The 20,665-nt window shown below is 45.4% G+C and overlaps 1 protein-coding gene across 2 annotated transcripts in view; it reads right to left on the bottom strand.

Annotated features, from left to right (window-relative positions):
- Positions 1-4,789: 4,789 nt before the first annotated feature.
- The window catches only part of MFRP (membrane frizzled-related protein), a 43,648-nt gene continuing 27,772 nt past the window's right edge, over positions 4,790-20,665 (bottom strand). For both annotated transcript variants that reach the window (XM_068240964.1, XM_068240965.1), the window contains exons 11-13: positions 7,252-7,386; positions 5,873-6,000; positions 4,790-5,099 (exon numbers count right to left, since the gene is read on the bottom strand). In XM_068240964.1, the coding sequence (XP_068097065.1) occupies positions 4,875-5,099; positions 5,873-6,000; positions 7,252-7,386 (488 nt within the window). In that variant the 3' untranslated portion in view covers positions 4,790-4,874. The remainder of the gene's footprint in view (positions 5,100-5,872; positions 6,001-7,251; positions 7,387-20,665) is intronic.

Below are 20,665 nucleotides of genomic sequence, written 5' to 3'. Positions count from 1 at the left end.
AAAAAAACAAAACAAAAAGAGATTCAGTTTTCTAAAGCAAATCTGAACTACTAAAAAATAAACAACAACTTGATACTTGCCTCAAGAGAGGCTTCCCCGATCCACCTAGACCCATCTGCTGATGGCCAGAACCCTCCTTTTCTTCAGTGCTGCACTCTGCAGCATGTAGGAGCATGGTCATACTGCGCATGTGCAAGTACGGTCCGTGCCTGTGCAGCAGCACAAAGCTGTTTCACCCCTGTACATGTACAGAGGAGAAAGCTATGTACAAGCAGCTTTGTACTATTGTACAGGCGTGACCCATACTTGCACATGCATGATACAGCCATGCTCATAAATGGAGCGGAGTGCGTCCATGAGAATGGAACAGAACAGTGTTAGATTGGAAGTGTCTAGGATTTTTTTTTGTCTAAACGGAGTTCAGGTACGATTTAAATAATTGGTCACTATCTAATAAATTTCTGATCAATCAGATGCTATATCAGTCTGTCAACCTGTATATGCCTAGCATTAAGGTGGCCTTACATCAGGCGATTTTGCGGCCGATCGACCGATTTGATTATAATAATTGGAATCGGATAAAAATTGGGGCCTCCAAGTGCATACCCAATCGACTGTGACCAATTTTGGCTTAAAATTGGTCGGACATGCTGTAAGGGGTCCCCAGTGCCCCATGCACTATACATTACCTGTCCGTGTCCGCTACTTATCCTCCGCTGTCTCCTGGCGCAGTCTTTCTTCCATACACGCGCCTCAAGTGGTTGCCGGAGTAACGGAGGCGTGTGTGTGTGTGTGTGTGTGAAGTCACAGCGCCCGCAGGTACGCTGACAACCATGTTGGGCATGTGTATGGACAAAGGACTGCACCCGGAGCCAATGGAGGATACGCAGCGGCCACGGACATGCAATGTATAGTGCACTGGGCACATTACGCATTAGGGGGCGGCATCAGGCCGTCGAGGTGGTGGATGCAGCGTCACAAGGCTGATTCCTGATCAATTTCAGCATGCCATCAGGAATAGGCCTGTGGTGTATGGGCAGCCGCCAGATCTCTCTCTAATCAGATTCGATCAGAGAGAGATTGGTCTCTTGGTCTGCCCATCATAACTAGATGTATGGTTACCTTTAGACACATCACCTTTGATACTGGATAACAAATGGATGCAACTAGTGACAAGCTGGATAGAAACTTGTATAAAGTTCATGTACAGTAGCTGCAGATGTATGTGTGGCTTGCTTTGAAGTCACAGTATTGTCAAATGCACAAAATGGTGTTGCTGCATTAGGCAAGACTGCTGCAAAGTAGTGTATAATAAATGTTAAAAATAAAACACCATTTTTAACATCAGTGAATTTTTATGTTTTTTACTAATTGTGAGGTAATTCACATCTGAGAGTTTGCTGTTAAAAGGTATTATGAAAGCAACCCTTAAAGGGGAACTGAAGGGAGAGTGATATGGTGGCTGCCATATTAATTTTCTTTTAAACAATACCAGTTTCCTGGCAGCCCTGCTATCTATTTGGCTTCAGTAGTGTCTGAATAACACCAGAAACAAGCATGCAGTTAATCTTGTCAGATCTGACAATAATGTCAGAAACAGCTGATCTGCTGCATGCTTGTTCAGGGGCTATGGCTAAAAGTAGTAGAGGCAGAGGATCAGCAGGATAGCCAGGCAACTGGTATTGCTTAAAAGGAAAAAAAATATGGCAGCCTTCATATCCCTCTCACTTCAGTTGCCCTTTAAGCGACCTACAAAAGAATAGTTATAGATACTCCCCTATGGAGAGGAAGGCTCTGGATTCTCTTAGAGCCCTCCTGGTCCTCTTTCCCGTTTTCTGGCTACCCACGCTGTCCTCTCGTTCAGATTTGATGGCTTTGGGAGTCCTCAAAAGGCTTTCTATAATTTGAGACTGAATAATATTGTTTAAAGAGAACCTGAGACGAACTTAAAGACAAAAATTAGATAGTTGCCTAATAAGAGGATCCGGAGGCTTTCCATGTCCTCCTGCGTTGCTGCCCAGGACACCCTTTACGACGATGATCATGGTCGTCCTCATGCACGAGTGCGGCCGTCCTGTGCCTGGGTGAAAGAAGTGCGGCTGCATAGTAGCACTGAGCCTTTTCATTCTACTACGCAGGCACGTCTGTACTCAGATGCAGTATGGCTGCTTTCGTAGATGAAGAGGAGCGTAGCCATGCAGCATTACTACTATGTAAGATGGAGCAAAGGGCATTACAACACTGAATTGATATAAACTGAACATTGTATTGCAATGGGACTCAGTTCTTGCTGCATGCAAGTCATAGACATGATGCCTGATTTTGTGAATTGCTGGATCTAGTATTAGCTATCTCATGTTCCCAAAGTCAATTACTCTGCTTTCATCTGAAAACCTAGTATAGAGCAGTGCTTTTCAACCCATGGTACGTGTACCATCAATGGTACTTTTAAGGGCCCTTTTCCACCTGCAGTCGCTAGCGTTCACGCTGAACGCTAGCGATTGCTGAATCGCAAAACCGGCGATTCCCCGACGTTTTGCGGCCGCGATTTTGCTATGCACTGCATAGCAAAATCGCGGCAAATATCGCTCCGCCTCGCGTTTGGGTAAAAAACGAATCGCGGTAGTGGAAATGACCTACCGCGATTCCTATGTTAAAAAGCAAACCGTAGCGATTGTAAAATCGCTAGCGGTTTGCGACTTTGCGATTCAGCCAGCGCAAACGCGCTGGTGGAAAGAGAGAGTTACTCTGGCCAGGTGGTAAGCTCTGGGGAGATGAAAAGGATGTGTCTGTGGGCTGCAGGGAGATCAAAGGGAAAAGTGATTTAGGGCTGGTCCAGTGCCTGGTGTTTTCAGGTTTGTTTATGTATAACAATGTGAAGCACTAGGCTAGCTGATAAAAGCACAATTACAGAGCAATTAGAGGACAAGCAAGCTGGTAAATATGCAGAACTTGCCTGTAGGGTTCATAGGAAAAAATCTGCCTGGTCTCTCCCCATTGTTATAATGACTGCATGTGTGGATACAGGTTAATGTTAAACAGGTTGAAAAGTTTTTGACAGTCCCTAGACTCCAGGATGGCTGCTTTCTGACTTGTGTGAGACTGGCGGACAGCAGTCCTATTACAGGCAAGTAGCCTGTCTGATGTGGGACTGCAATACAGATAAGCTTTCTGCTCCATCTCAGGCTATTCTCAGTCTCACTCCTCTCCTCTCCTCTCTCTGGGCTAGTGCATGGCAAAATCGCAAAAGCAATCAGTAGCAATTTGGGAATGCAATTTTGTGAAGTGATTTTCAGAGCGATTTATTTATTTTATTTATTTATTTTTTTAATGAATCGCTCCAAAAAATGCTACCTGCAGCGTGTTTGCGATATTGAAAAAATCACAACGCTGCTGTGAGAACACAGTCAGGGTAACATTAGCCAAGCACTTTTCAAATCACTGGCGATTTGAAAGACGCTCAGAAGCACTCTTGGTGTGCACCAGCCCTCCCTCATTCAGATCTTACATACAGAGCCGGGACCAGGTCCTCCAGCACCCAAGGCTGAGACACCAAAGTGCGCCCCTCCCACCCCACCCCCTCCTACACTGCGCCCTGAGGCTGGCGCCTCTCTGCCTCGGCCCGGCCCTGCTTACATATGCAGTACTAGGAGTGGAGTGACTGCTCTGCACAGCAAGCAACAAGCTTAGAAGCGCTCTGCCCTGTGTCCTGCTTGGAACATTATGCTGGGGGCGGGCAGCTCTTTTTAGATATTGAATGATGAACTTCTTAAGGTAGCCATACATCAGAAGATTATGGGCAGATTCGCCAAAGAGAAATTTATCTCTAATCGAATCTGATTAGAGAGAGATCTGCACCCAGAAGTGTGTGTGTGTGTGGGGGGGGGAGCTATTGTAGCTCCACATACTTGTGCGAGGAGGCATTTTCTTCATTGACATGTATAAAAACTAAAGAAAGGAACGGTCTTCAGATGTATTCTGACTTGATTCTATCAGTAAGCACGGGCACAAATGTAATATTGGTTAACACTGTATGTATCCTTAATTATTGGCCAGCCCTGCGTAATATGTTGGCGCTTTAAAAATACAATAAATAATTAATAATAATAGTACATACTTTATCCTTTTTTTTTTCACTTATTAAGTTGTTGACATCTTACAAAATCACTGGTGGTACTTGAAAATTTTCATGCAATAAAAGTGGTACAATTTCTGAAAAGGTTGAAAAGCCCTGGTATAGAGGACCTAAAATGATAACCCACCCGTGCCTGAAATTCCTGCAATACTTTGTGTGTTTATTTTATGGTTATCGTTATTATTTAGTATTTATATAGCGCCAACATCTTCTGCAGCGATATACAGAGTATATTGTCACTTAACAGTCCCGCAGAGGGGCTCACATTCTAATTCCTACCATAGTCATATGTCTATGTACTGTATGTATCGCGTAGTCTATGTATCACAGTCTAGGGCCAACTTTTTAGAGGGAAGCCAAATAACTAATATGTATGTTTTTGGGATGTGGGAGGAAACGGAGCGCCTGGAGGAAAACCACACAGACATGGGGAGAACATACAAACTGTGCAGATAGTGCCCTGGCTGGGATACAAACCCAAGACCCAGCACTGCAAGGCGAGAGTGCTAACCTCTATGCCACCGTGCTGCCCTTGTGCCACCGTACTTACCACCAATTTACTTCAAAATGCACGTGGCCCCTTTGCTAAGTTAGGCTCTCTCTATACCCATTACATTTATCACTACTAAATGTACCACCTGAGACAAAGCGTAATCATTTTAGACATGATGCATTTTATTTAAAATGTTATATACACAGGCGCTTGAGTAAGAAGTCGAGGTACTAAGTGTGAAATGTTTTAGGGAATCACGCAGTCTGATTGCTGGCTACGTGTTGGCAGTTGATCACAGTTGAATGGCCAAGAAAATCCAAGCTGTTCTATCTGAGCCTGGCACAGCTGCATTGCATTCAAACAAACTGAGCGACAAGGCTCTAACGCTCCACCATCCGGCGAACAGCTGGGAACCAACAGGGCACACAGCAGAGGTCGCAGAGCAGGGAAACATGGCAAGTTCTGCAGAATCTGTGTGAGAAAAAAGGTGTGGTTTAAACATATAGAAACTAGATCAGTTATGAAACATGGAACGTATGCATGACTTATTACTAGTACAGTGAGCGGTTCAAAAGTTCTTATGTCTAGGAAAGCCTGGGTCCATCACAGACAGAGAAGAGAATATTTGAAATTAATTTATGGGCACCACTTCATTAAATCCCTTTAACCACTTAGGATGAAAGTCCTAAGAGGTGGGAGGAGTTGGAAATGTGTACAGCATTTTAGTGCTGGCTGTGGCCCTGTTGGAGAGGCTTCCTCCTCTAACCTTCCTGTCCCAGAGACACAAGTTGTAGATGCGTTACATGCAGTACAAAAACGCAATAATTTCCAGCACAACACGACAACGTTTAAGTGTGCTAGGCTCCATTGCCTTGCATTGCTGTTGCTTAACCCTGTGGTAAAACAAGGTAATGCAACACAGGTTTACAAGGCAAGTGTAAAAGGGCCTTAGGGCTCAGACACACTATAAGCACTTTCCTGAGCGCTTTTTGGCCTCCAGAGGTTTTTGAGCTCTTTTAAAAATGCTCCCATTGACTTACTTTAAAATCGTGGTAAAATCGCACAATTTTAGCGCAATTGTGAATTTACCGCAATTTTAATGCAAGTCAATGGGAGCATTTTTTAAAAAGCTGTCAGAAAGCTCTGGAGGCCAAAAAGCACTCAGAAAAGCGCTTATAGTGTGTCTGAGCCCTCAAATGGGATTCCCCATAGTGACTGAAGTTGATAAATGGAAGCAAAGCTACCTTATATCCTCTGAGTAGTTCACTGGCAGCTGGTTGTTCAAGGAGAGACATCCATAGATTGGGGAACACTGTGAGTGAATAAGATAAATCCTGGCACAGAGGAACGTTCAGTGGCTGACATGGGTTTTCTACAATAACAAGCAATGAAACAAAAAATTAGGCTAGTTATAAACTCCATGTAGTTACCATATTTTCGACTGTTCCTGCTTCCATTATTATTATTATTATTATTTATTGTATTTATAAAGCGCCAACATATTACGCAGCGCTGCACAATAGATAAATGGGTTAACATACAAGGTAGAACATACAGAAACTTACAACAAAACAAGATCATGCAAATGATTTGATAACAATACAGTGTCATAGGTCAAAACAGAGACTGTTCGAGTCTACAAGAGGGGTAGTTGTGAGTAAAATTGCATAATCAAGCAGCATACATCAGGGAGGAGGGCCCTGCCAGAGGCTTACAATCTAAAGGGTGGGGGTGGAGACAATAGGTGAGTCTTTTGAGAGGGGGTCTAACAGAACATATTATGGTGCTAGTGTAGGGGGGTATGCGAGCGTGAAGAGCTTTTGTTATACTATTAACTTTTTCTCTAGGAGATCATTTTTCTTGTTTAGAATAACTTTTCAGCACTCTACCATTTAAAAAAAAGTACCAAAAAGTAGATGAAAAGATATTTTCTTGCGTTCTGGTGGCTTAAAATGCATTTTGCGAAAAAAGGGAATTGAATAAGGGCCCAGTATGGCTGTTGTGCTGAGTGGGATACGGTTTAGTCATTGTGTAGGAACAGCAGAGATGAACACTGTGAATTCAACAGTCAGTTTTCTGGCAACGCTGAAAGTTTTGGAAAATGGTGTCTAATTTTGCCATTTCATCACCCTAGTCAAAAAGGTCAAATCTGTGTTTTTTACAACCAAATAAAAGTCTTTTGTTCTTTTTCAATACCTGTTACCACCACAACTACCCACAGCAACCAGCCAGGGATTAGCCAGACCCCTCTCTGTGGTTTTTTCTTCAGTCAGTTGTTAGTAGTGGAAGTTATACCTAGTTTTGGACACAGTGGCCCATATGCAATTGACTTTTTCTCGTGAGTTTTCTTCTAGGATATATTTTTCACCTTTTTAAAATAACTTTTCAGCACTTTTTAATTGAAAAATGAAAATATCACCTAGGAGAAAACTCAAGAGAAAAAGTGAATTGAGGGAAAGGAAGCTGTATTTGACATAAGCAATAAGCAAGCACTGGTGTATATAATTCACATTCGGTAGTAGAAGGATAGATTTAACATAAGCTAGCATCAGTGTAATACAAATGCATTATGGAGCTGCTGCAGCTACCAGGTTTCCAGGCAACCTGATCATTACATTATTACCTGGTTCAGGTTCAGGTATTTCTGGGCATCCATGTTCATCGCTTCCATCAGAACAGTCCCACCAGCCATCACATGCCCATTGCAATGGCACGCACTTTCCGTCACTACATCTCAAGTCCATGGAGCTACATTCAGCTAGCAGTAAAAGAAGACACAGTCACTGTTCCATCAAGTACATATACAGTATGTGATTTTTGTTTTGTTAACTATATCACATTTGAATACTTTTCTCTGTTGAACCAGTTCAACCCCAAGGGTTTTTATCCTAACGGACCAGAGCAATTTTCAGTTGTCAGCGCTCCTCCCTTTTATTCCCTAATAACTTTATTACTACTTATCACAAGAAAATGATCTATACCTCGTTTTTTTCGCCACCAATTAGGCTTTCTGTGGATAGTACATTTTGCTAAGAATTTTTTTATTCTAAATGCATTTTAATGAGAAAAACAGAAAAAAAAGAAAAAAAATCATTATTTCTCAGTGTTCAGCCTTTATAGTTTTAAAATTAAACATTCTCCTGTGGATAAAACAAACACGTTTTATTTTCCCAGTGGTCCCGATAATTAAACCGTTTAGATTATGTCCCTACCACAATGTATGGCGACAGTATATTATTTTGAAATATAAGTGGTTATTTTTCTGTTTGTTCTGGCCATAATTACAAGCCCCTATGTAATAAATTAAAATTAATTTTCCCCCAGAACATATAGAATAAAAAAAGCTGAGTCCCTAAGGCAACTATTTATTTATTTTTTTTAAGCTGATTTTTTTTTTTACAAGTGTTTTTTTTTGGGGGGGAGGGTTGGAAGTGTAATTTTATTAATGATGTTTATATACTTGAAAATGTATGTATTTTGTAGGTGTAATATACTTTTTGGCCACAAGATGGCGCTAGTGAACACTCATAGGACGTGTTCCTTTTTTTTTTTTTATTTTTTTACACTTTATTAAACTGTTACATTTCCTGTTTATGTGAATGGACGTAGCCGCTGTTCGCGGTCACGTCCATTCACTCCAGGCACTGCGATTGGGTAGAGGACTGTTCGGTCCTCTTCCCCAATCACCCAGCACGGGATCCCGACGGTAATGGCGGCGGTAGCGGCGGACACACGGCGGTAGCAGCGGCGGGAATGCGCGACGTATTAAAACGTCATGTTGCTGTTAATAGCGGTAAGCATGACGTTTTAATACGTTAGGATGGCGGTAAATGGTGAAAGTGTTTTTGAACCTAACCTGGCACTCCAGCTACAGTATTTAAAGCAGACCCAAACTCCTGGACTTTACACAATGAAAAGTATTTATTCCACATATTGCTGCTGAAGAAATTCACTGTGCTGCGTTATGTTTTTGTTTAGCCAGATCAAAGTGTCTAATTACAGAAGTTTTTATCAGCTGCTGTGAATAGACTGTAGAGGAGCTCTGCATTAGCTGTCTCCCTATGCAATAAACACTGAGGCTTAACCTTTTCAATTCTGCCTGGATATTGAAACCAAGTTAAAACTGGTTGTTTTTAAAGATTTCCATAAATTGTAATGAAGATTTTTTTTTCCATAAAGGTTACCATGCTTTGGCTTATTATTATTATTATTATTATTATTATTTTTTAGAGCAGAGGAAGTTGTTTAGTTATACTGTGTTTAGTTATACTTTAATACAGAACCAGAGCTATTGAAACCATTTCATATCTACACATGACCTAGATCAGTGATGTAAATAATCTTATCAGCTAGTCTTATCAGAGGCCTTCTGATATGAGAATGGTTGGATCAGGTGAATGATCAGCCATGATATAACACAGATTTGCCAACAGAATACAATAATACAATAACTTTTGTGAAACGCTTTTCTCCCACAGGACTTGCATACAGAAGAGTAAAGGAGCCCATAGATTATTCTACTTGGCGGGCGATCAACCATCCCACTTTTCCAGGGGTTTTTAGCATCCTATCATTAAAAGGAAACCTGAGATATGCTATAGTGCCTGATTTATACTTACCTGGGGCTTCCTCCAGCCCCATGTGGGCTCCATCGCTGTCCTCCTCGGCTATTCCATTCTCCCGTGCTCAGCTGTGGTAATTTGGCCACTCTGCACATGTGCGGCCTGCCGACCAGGCCACACATGCGCAGAAGAGTTGCCAGAGACTGGACAAATAAATACTGCTGAGCACGGGAGAACAGAGTGGCTGAGGAGGACGGTGAGGGAGCCCACGATCCACATGGGGCTGGAGGAAGCCCCAGGTAAGTATAAATCAGGAACTATAGCAAGTCTCAAGTACACTTTAAGAGGGTTGACTTATTGGCAGGTTACGGATAACCTGAAGTGAGAAGCATAAGGTGGCTACTTTATTTAATTTTAAACAGCATCAGTTGCCTGGCAGTCCTGCTGATCTCTTTGTCTGCAGTAGTGTTTAAAGTTTAAAGAGAGTCTGAAGCGAGAATAGATCTCGCTTCAGACCTCATATATAGCAGGGGCACATGTGCCCCTGCTAAAACGCCGCTATCCCGCGGCTTAACGGGGGTCCCTGTCCCCCCAAATCCCCTCCGTAATGCGGGGGAACGCTTCCGCATTGGGGCAGGGCTAACCGCCGCAGCCCTGCCCCACGCGCGTCTGTCAGCGCGTATCTCCGCCTCTCCCCCGCCCCTCTCAGTCTTCCTTCACTGAGAGGGGCGGGGGAGAGGCGGCGATGCGCGTCTGATAGACGCGCTGGGAGGCAGGGCTGCAGCCGTTAGCCCTTGCCTCCAGGAAGAAGAAAACACCGACCAAGTCTGCGACCAAGGTTTGCGGGGGGTGGGTTGGGGGTGAAGGGACCCCCGTTAAGCCGCGGGATAGCGGCGTTTTAGCAGGGGCACACATGCCCCTGCTATATATGAGAGCTGAAGCGAGATTTAGTCTCGCTTCAGTGTCTCTTTAATGCATGCATTAGATTAAAGCCGGCTGAGGCAGACGATAACGACCGCCTTAACCGATAGTCTGGCGTGTGCAATCTGGCAATCTGGCAATCTGTCATGTTGCCACCTGGCAAGCGATCCACCAGACGGGTTAACTTGCTCAAGCGCCAGCCGATACCTTTGTTGGTGTTGCTCACCCTGCCCACCGTGTGACATCATATTGGTGCTACACCATTGGCCCTCCGCTCCTTGCATAGCAACAGAACGCGCTTTCAGCTGTACAGCTTACTTCCCTTCTGCACAGCCCCGGCCCAGCAATGTCACCTGAGGGATTGGGTCCAGATCCCCAACAGGCGATATCAATCCAGAGTTTGTACGGGCCTTAAAGGGGCACTATGGCGAAAAATTGTAAAATTTAAAATATGTGCAAACACATACAGATAAGAAGTACGTTTTTTCCAGAGTAAAATGAGCCATAAATTACTAAAATGAGCCATAAATTACTTTTCTCCTATGTTGCTGTCACTTACAGTAGGTAGTAGAAATCTGACAGATATGACAGGTTTTGGGCTAGTCCATCTCTTCATGGGGGATTCTCAGGGATTTATTTTTTTCAAAAGCACTTAGTGAATGGCAGTTGCTCCGTCCAACTGCCAAAAAACTGTGTAGCGAGCAGGGAGGCTGGCCAGCATCATTGTTTAAACCTTTTTTTAGGGAATATCTTTATAAAGAATAAAAGCCTTACTGAGAATACCCTATGAAGAGATGGACTAGTCCAAAACCTGTCACTTCTGTCAGATTTCTACTACCTAGTGTAAGTGACAGCAACATAGGAGGAAAGTAATTTATGGATCATTTTACTCTGGAAAAAAATGTACTTTTTATTTGTCTATGTTTGCACATATTTTAAATTTTACAGTTTTGCGCCATAGTGCCTTTAAAGAGACTCCGTAACAAAAATTGCATCCTGTTTTTTATCATCCTACAAGTTCCAAAAGCTATTCTAATGTGTTCTGGCTTACTGCAGCACTTTGTACTATCACAGTCTCTGTAATAAATCAACTTATCTCTCTCTTGTCAGACTTGTCAGCCTGTGTCTGGAAGGCTGCCAAGTTCTTCAGTGTTGTGGTTCTGCTATAAACTCCCCCTTCCAGGCCCCTCTATGCACACTGCCTGTGTGTTATTTAGATTAGAGCAGCTTCTCTCTTCTCTCTTATCTTTTACAAGCTGGATAAATCGTCCTCTGAGCTGGCTGGGCTTTCACATAGTGAGGAATTACAGACAAGGGCAAAGCTGTTTGCAGGAAGAAAAGAGCAGCCTGAAACTTCAGTGCATGAGAGATGCAGGGGGAAAGAAACACACAAATGATCTCTTGAGATTCAAAAGGAAGGCTGTATACAGCCTGCTTGTGTATGGATGTATTTTCTATGTGTGGACATACTGTACATCAACCTACTTCCTGTTTTGGTGGCCATTTTGTTTGTTTATAAACAAACTTTTTAAAACTGTTTTTAACCACTTTTAATGCGGCGGGGAGCGGCGAAATTGTGACAGAGGGTAATAGGAGATGTCCCCTAACGCACTGGTATGTTTACTTTTGTGTGATTTTAACAATACAGATTCTCTTTAAATCACACAACTGAAACAAGCATGCAGTTAATTTAGTCAGATCTTTGTCAGTGACATCTAATCTGCATGCTTGCTCAGGGTCTATGGCTAAAAGTATCAGAGGCAGGGCCGGATTACCGACCAGGCAACAAAAGCAGTCGCTTGTGGCCCCCATTCAGAGTCAAGGGGGCCCCATCAGCACATAAACCAGCCCTCGCCATCCTGTCAGCGGTGGCTGGATGGTATAATGGTTAAAGGGACTCTGAGCAGTGCAGTAACTATGGAAAGATGCATATCATTTTAAAGCTCTCTTTCTCCTCTTTCCAATGATATATAAACGCCGCCCTATGCCTTTTAGTTTTCACTATTTTCGCTATCGAAATCGCAGCCCCCAGGCGTAGGGTGGCAGTTTATCTATCATTGGAAAGAGGAGAAAGAGAGCTTCAAAATGATATGCATCTTTCCATAGTTACATTGTAGTACACAGGACGACTTTTCTCCAAAGTCGGCAGCTCGATTCAGCACAATGCAATGAAATATAAGGAACCCAGGGGGATATAATTACAAACATCATGCTGGTAGGTGTGAGGATGTAATTAATTAGTTGTGGGTATGCTTAAAGGCATACCCACAGGCACTGCTCGGAGTCCCTTTAAGGGCTCTGGCTCTGACACAGGAGACCAGGGTTCGAATCTCGGCTCTGCCTGTTCAGTAAGCCAGCACCTATTCAGTAGGAGACCTTAGGCAAGTCTCTCCAACACTGCTACTGCCTATAGGGCGTGTCCTAGTGACTGCAGCTCTGGCGCTTTGAGTCCGCCAGTAGAAAACCGCGATATAAATGTTTCTTGTCTTGTCAAATGATGCCGTGCGCTGCTTATTGTCTTCAGAGCCAGGCTCTCCTCCTAGGTCCCCCTCCTGCTACTGTGCGCTCTGCCACTGCCCACTCCTCCCACCCTTCCCACAGAGAACCACAGCTGCAGCAAGAATGATAGCAGCAGATGGCAAACGCTCACTCACCTATCCATGATCCAAGCGATAGAGATCCCGTCATCTGAAACCCATCTGTCTCTTCTACAGTGCAGCCGCTCGCTCTGAACTTCCTGAGTCTCAGATCAGATAGGAAGTAGGAAGTAGTAATAGTAGTAGTAACAGAGCGGCAGCACTCTAGAGGAGACAGATGGGCTCCGGATGACGGGACCTCTATTGCTTGGATCGCAATAGGTGAATGTGAGTCATCTGGTGCTGTCATTCTCCTCCGCTGCGGCTGCCTTCTCTGCTGGACTATCGTATTCACTGGGATGGAGGCTGCATGGTGGCTGTCTAGTTTGGGAGGAAATCAGTTGTTCGGTGGTGGAGGTGGTTATGTAATTCTGTCTGGGGAACGGCTTCTGGTTTGGCGGTGTCCAGAGCTTTCTGCTATTGCCAGGCTGGAGATGCATGGGGAAAGTGCTGCTGCTGTGATATCTGGTGCCCTCTTCACAGGGGTGCCCCAGCCCCTGAGTGCAAATGTCCCAGCCATTCATCTCTCACTCTGCATTTTGCCGCTGCTATTCCGTGCATCGTGCACTCACAGAGTAAAGCGGGCTGTTGCCCATAGCAACCAGTAGCTCGGCTGCCCCGGTGTGTGCGGCATGTTGCTGTGCAGCTGCATCTTCTAAAACTATTACGACATGATGGGGGGGGGGGGCAAATCAGTTACTTTGCTTAGGGCCCCATTTAGCCTTAATCCGGCTCTGATCAGAGGCAGAGGAGAAATTAATATGTGAGCCTCCATTTGTTTCTCACCTCGAGTTAAACAATGTTATTTGGGGTTTGGCAAATGCAGGCTACGTTTTGTTACAGAGATACGTCACTAGTTGTCTCTGTGGGGCTCACAAAGTAACATACCAATACCAGTACATTCTAGAGCAGATTGGGGAAGGTCGGTTAGCCTTCTGGTATGTTGTTGGCATTATTGTTACACACATCTCATCCACACAAGATGAAAGATGCCAAGAAGCATATTTACTGTATATTTAATTTGCGAATATGCACAAAATTCACAGCACATCTTTACAGATGTACGTAGAGGTACACTGAATTGAATCCTAGCACAATAACTCTGAAAACTGGTTAGTGCAAGACAGGTAAAAAGGACGGCGGACATTTGGGTGCTGCCATAGGCTGTAATGTGAATTATGGCTATAGCTGTGCTCAGAGGGTAAAAAGACGGTTTTACATTTATGCGCTTTCTGGGTTTATGTGAATGTTTGCATTGAGTTCTTTCACCGATACTGTTTAGTAAATGATATTAGAAATAGCGGAAAATTGAATACTTACCTAACAGTAATTTTCCTTTCCCGATGCATCCATGGCAGCACTACGGGTATTGGCCCCACCCCCCAATACCCCACAGGACAATTAACTATAAAGGTGTAACTGACCCTCCCCTTCGTGTCTTGTAACTAGTACTTCACCGAACAATGGGTGGGTCCCTCGTGCTGCCATGGATGCATCGGGAAAGGAAAATTACCGTTAGGTAAGTATTCAATTTTCCGCTTTCCCTATGCCTCCATGGCAGCACTACGGGACTTAACTAGCACAAAAAAAGACGGGAGGGCAACTGGAGCAGGTAAAAGTAGATTACAACTTTAATTATTACATTTCAAATAACAGAAGATGAAACACTGGAAGATAAGACTGCTCTTCCAAATTCTAAACTCGTTAAAGTAGATGTATCAACTTGATAGTGTCTAATGAAGGTATTAATGGTACTCCAATTAGCTGCTTGGCATATTTTTGCTGCCGAGACGTTGGCATGTGCTGCCCATGATGCTGCAACTCCCCTGGTTGAATGTGCGTTGATCTCTGTTGGCGGTTTCCTATTTTTTGATTTGTACGCATCTCGAATGGTCCTGGTGAGCCAGGCGGCTATGGTCCTTGCAGAAGCTGCTTCCCCTTTGCGGTATCCTGCCGGAACTATGAAGAGTCTATCTGACTTTCTAATTTCTTCCGTGGATTTGATATAAACCCTCAGTGCTCTTGCCACATCTAGGGAGTGAAGCAATATTGAATCCTCTTGGTTGAAAACAGGTAGTGACCACTCTTGGTTGATGTGTAGAAAAGTTGGGACTTTAGGTAGAAATCCTTGAACTGGCCTTATTTGAACTCTGTCTTGAAAAAACGTTAGGTAAGGTTCTTTGTGACTCAAGGCGTGTAGCTCTGACACCCTTCTGGCCGATGTTATTGCCACGAGAAATACTACTTTTAAAGTTTTGAACCATAGCGGGCATTCCTGGATGGGTTCAAAGGGAGCTCCTGATAAGTATTCTAGGACTAGTGGGAGGTCCCATTTAGGAAATATAGATCTTGAGGGTGGACGTAACCTCATTACTCCAGCCACAAATTGTTTAATTAAAGGGTCGAAGGCCCACTTATGACCTGAAAGGGCAGAAATCGCAGAGATTTGTACCTTGATGGAATGGAACGAGAGTCCCTTATCTACACCTGTTTGTAGAAAAGACAGAACTTGATGAACTGGAGGTTGCACTGGGTCAAACTCCTTAGTCGTCGCAAATTCCAAGAAGATTTTCCAAATTCTGTGGTAAGTTTGATTGGTGGTCGACTTCCTTGAATTTAGTAGAGTGGCAATTACTGATTCAGAACAACCTAAATCCTGCAGTCTCCCCCTCTCAATTTCCATGCCTTGAGCTTGAGGCGAGAGGGATTGGGGTGCAATATCGGACCTTGAGACAGTAATGTTCTGGTGACTGGGATCGATAATGGTTGGTCCATCGCCATCTGATGAGTCATAGGAAACCAAGGCCTTTTGGGCCACGAAGGTAAGATTAATGTCACCGGTTCCGATCTTAGTCTTCTCAGTAATCTGAGAATTAGAGGTATCGGGGGAAAAACGTACCCCGTCTGGAACTCCCATTGAGCTGTTAGAGCATCGTATGCCTCTGCTTCCGTTTCCGGATAACGGCTCATGTATCTGAGACATTTCCGATTTGCTTTGGTAGCCATCAAGTCTATTTCTGGAACCTGCCAGTGTGTACAAATTTTCCTGAATGCCGACTCTTCTAATTCCCATTCGTTGTTGGAAAGATCCGTTCTGCTGAGATAGTCCGGAACTATGTTCATGCAGCCTGGGATGTAGATCGCCGCTAAGGATTCCACCAATGGCATTGCCAGTGTGAAGATTAATTCCGCCTCCTCCATGAGCGACTGGCTGCGTGACCCACCCTGATTCTGGATGTAGGCCACCGCAGTCTTGTTGTCCATTTTCAACAGAACTGGTTTCCCCCATATTAGGCTCTGAAAGTGACGGAGTGCGCAGAAGGCTGCTCTCATCTCTAACTTGTTGGCAGGCCAAGTTTTCATAAATGGGGCCCAGGTCCCTTGTATGACCTGAGTACCACAGTCTGCCCCCCAACCTTTCGTGCTGGCATCCGTGCTGATCACTAACGGTTGTCTCGGATGTAATGGGGTACTCCTTTCTAGGTTTGTGGATTTCATCCACCAGTGAAGTTGTTTCTTCATCCGCGGAGTCAGCATTATAGTCTGATACAAGTCCTCTCCATTCCATTGGGCCAGAAATCCGACCTGTAGGGATCTGAGATGCCAGTGCGCCCATGGCGTCATCGGTATTGTGGAAGACATGGTGCCCAGTACTTGTAGACAGAATCTTGCCTGAGCCTGAGATGCCAGTAGTAACTGAAGAATTCTTTCTTGTATAATCGGAATCTTCTCTTGGGGAAGACATACTTTGTTGGTTTTTGTCTTGAATCTGGCTCCCAGGTATATTAAGTCTTGTTTTGGCTGGAGATGACTTATGGCGTAGTTTATTAGCCATCCAAAACTTGTTAGCATATGTATCAGAATGTCTCTGTGCACTAGACCCTCCTCGGCTGAATTCGCCAACAACAGTACATCGTCCAGATAGTGATACGTTCGGATGTTCTGAAGTCTTACAAGGGCTATTATCTCTAGCAGCAATTTTGAGAAGGTTCTGGGGGCTGTACATATGCCGAAAGGCAGACATACAAATTGGAAGTGTGAGTCTCCCACCGAGAACCTGAGGTACTTTTGCATATTTTGTTGTATCGGGACGTGCAGATACGCGTCCTCCAAGTCGATGGAAAGCATGAAGTCGTGCGGTCTTACTGACATAATTATGGTGTTTAGTGATTCCATCTTGAACTTTTCTAGAGTGATGTATGAATTCAGGTTCTTTAGGTCTAAAACCGGGCGGAGATCGCCCGTCTTTTTCTGAACGAAGAAGAGCCTGGAGTAGAAGCCCTGATATCTTTCCGAAGGGGGAACTGAGATTATAGCTTGCTTGTCCAGTAGATCCTGTAAGTATTTTTCCAGGATGTGTCTTCTCGCCTGAGATACCGGAATATTTGTTGCTATGAAGTGATCTTTTGGTGGAGCTTCTTTGAATGTCCAAAAGTGACCCGAGGTTACTGTTCTTAGGATCCAGGGTGACTTTATATGTTGTCTCCATGTGTTGCTGAACTTCTTCAGTCTGCCCCCTACCGGGCTCTTTTGGACAGGCGTTTTGTCAAAAGGACTTCTTGTTATTTTGAGAGGGCTGCGCGGTCCTTTGCTTTGCCATTCTATTGCCGGTAGCTTGTGTCGATTGCCAGTTGTTACGGAAATTACGTCCCGGACGATAGGATCTGGCATTCCTATATCTTGAGCCCTGAGCTCTTTCTTGTGGAGGGTTATATTGCTTCTTGGGGCGTCTGTCCTGTGACAACAGCCCCGACTTTCCGCCGGTAACTCTGGAAATAGCTTCCTCTAATTTCTCTCCAAAAAGTGCTTTCCCATCGTATGGGATTTTGCACCATAACTGGCGTAAAGTAGGTTCGGCCGACCAGGATTTTAACCATAAGGCTCTTTTCCCTGTAACTGAGTAGAGCATGGACCTTGCTGTGCCTCGGACCACATCAATGGCTGCCTCGCCGACAAAGTCCGCCGAGACTTTAACCACTTCCCGACCGCCGTATGTACAATTGGCGGCCGGGAAGTGCACCCCGCAAGGACCGCCGTATTGACAATTGGCGGCGGTCCTTGTAGGGGCATGGGCGGAGCGATCGCGTCATCAGTGACGCGATCCTCCGCCTCCGCCTGGCGCCGCTCACCCGCCGCAACATCCCGCCGGCCATACGGAAGCGCCGGCGGGATGTTAACCCCGCGATCGCCGCATACAAAGTGTATAATACACTTTGTAATGTTTACAAAGTGTATTATACAGGCTGCCTCCTGCCCTGGTGGTCCCAGTGTCCGAGGGACCACCAGGGCAGGCTGCAGCCACCCTAGTCTGCACCAAGCACACTGATTTTCCCCCCCCCCCCTGCCCCAGATCGCCCACAGCACCCATCAGACCCCCCCCTGCCCACCCCCCAGACCCCTGTTTGCACCCAATCACCCCCCTAATCACCCATCAATCACTCCCTGTCACTATCTGTCAACGCTATTTTTTTTTATCCCCCACCCTGCTCCCTGCCCCCTCCTGATCACCCCCCACCCCTCAGATTCTCCCCAGACCCCCCCCAGACCACCCCCCCTGTTTACTGTATGCATCTATCCCCCTGATCACCTGTCAATCACCTGTCAATCACCTGTCAATCACCTGTCAATCACCCATCAATCACCCGTCAATCACCCCCTGTCACTGCCACCCATCAGCCAGCCCCTAACCTGCCCCTTGCGGGCAATCTGATCACCCCCCCACACCAATAGATCGCCCGCAGATCCGACATCAGATCACCTCCCAAATCCATTGTTTACATCTATTCTCTCCTCTAAACACACACTAATTACCCATCAATCACCCATCAATCACCCCCTATCACCACCTGTCACTTTTACCTATCAGATCAGACCCTAATCTGCCCCTTGCGGGCACCCAATCACCCGCCCACACGCTCAGATTGCCCTCTGACCCCCCCTTATCAATTCACCAGTGCATTAATTACATCTGTTCTTCCCTGTAATAACCCACTGATCACCTGTCAATCACCTGCCAATCACCTATCACCCATCAATCACCCCCTGTCACTGCCACCCATCAATCAGCCCCTAACCTGCCCCTTGCGGGCAATCTGATCACCCACCCACACCATTAGATCGCCCGCAAACCCGCCGTCAGATTACCTCCCAAATGTATTGTTTACATCTGTTATCTTCTCTAAACACCCACTAATTACCCATCAATCACCCCCTATCACCACCTGTCACTGTTACCTATCAGATCAGACCCTAATCTGCCCCTTGCGGGCAACCAATCACCCGCCCACACGCTCAGATTGCCCTCAGACCCCCCCCTTATCAATTCGCCAGTGCATTAATTACATCTGTCCTTCCCTGTAATAACCCACTGACCACCTGTCAATCACCTGCCAATCACCTATCACCCATCAATCACCCCGTCACTGCCACCCAACAATCAGCCCCTAACCTGCCCCTTGCGGGCAATCTGATCACCCACCCACACCAATAGATCGCCCGCAGATCCGACATCAGATCACCACCCAAGCGCAGCGTTTACATCTATTCTCTCCTCTAAACACCCACTAATTACCCATCAATCACCCCCTATCACCACCTGTCACTGTTACCCATCAGATCAGACCCTAATCTGCCCCTTGCGGGCACCCAATCGCCCGCCTACACGCTCAGATTGTCCTCAGACCCCCCCTTATCAATTCGCCAGTGCAATATTTACATCTGTTCTCCCCTGTAATAACCCACTGATTACCTGTCAATCACCTATCAATCACCCATCAATCACCCCCTGTCACTGCCACCCATCAATCACCCCCTGTCACTTCCACCCATCAATCACCCGCTGTCACTGCCACCCATCAATCAGCCCCTAACCTGCCCCTTGCGGGCAAACTGATCACCCACCCACACCAATAGATCGCCCGCAGATCCGACATCAGATCACCACCCAAGCGCAGTGTTTCCCTCTTATTCTCTACCCTAAACACCCACTAATTACCCATCAATCACCCCCTGTCACTGCTACCTATCAGATTAGACCCCTATCTGCCCCTAGGGCACTCAATCACCCGCCCACACCCTCAGAATGCCCTCAGACCCCAGCCCTGATCACCTCGCCAGTGCATTGCTTGCATCTATTCCCCCCTCTAATCACACCTTGAGACACCCATCAATCACCTCCTGTCACCCCCTAGCACACCTACCCATCAGATCAGGCCCCAATTTGCCCCGTGTGGGCTCCTGATCACTCGGCCAATCCCTCAGATCCCCCTCAGACCCCCTTCCGATCACCTCCCCAGTGCATTGATTGCATCTATTTTCCCCTCTAACCACCCCCTGAGACACCCATCAATCACCTCCTGTCACCCCCCTAGCACTCCTATCCATCAGATCAGGCCCAATACAACCTGTCATCTAAAAGGCCACCCTGCTTATGACCGGTTCCACAAAATTCGCCCCCTCATAGACCACCTGTCATCAAAATTTGCAGATGCTTATACCCCTGAACAGTCATTTTGAGACATTTGGTTTCCAGACTACTCACGGTTTTGGGCCTGTAAAATGCCAGGGCGGTATAGGAACCCCACAAGTGACCCTATTTTAGAAAAAAAGACACCCCAAGGTATTCTGTTAGGTGTATGACGAGTTCATAGAAGATTTTATTTTTGTCAAAAGTTAGCGGAAATTAATTTTTATTGGTTTATTTTCACAAAGTGTCATTTTTCACTAACTTGTGACAAAAAATAAAATCTTCTATGAACTCGCCATACACCTAACGGAATACCTTGGGGTGTCTTCTTTCTAAAATGGGGTCACTTGTGGGGTTCCTATACTGCCCTGGCATTTTAGGGGCCCTAAACCGCGAGGAGTAGTCTAGAAAACAAATGCTTCAAAATGACCTGTGAATAGGACGTTGGGCCCC

Source organism: Hyperolius riggenbachi, chromosome 6 (genome assembly GCF_040937935.1).
Source record: "Hyperolius riggenbachi isolate aHypRig1 chromosome 6, aHypRig1.pri, whole genome shotgun sequence".
Taxonomy (NCBI): Eukaryota; Metazoa; Chordata; class Amphibia; order Anura; family Hyperoliidae; genus Hyperolius; species Hyperolius riggenbachi.
Note: the sequence above shows the minus strand (reverse complement) of the source record. Positions and strands in the feature narration are given on the sequence as shown.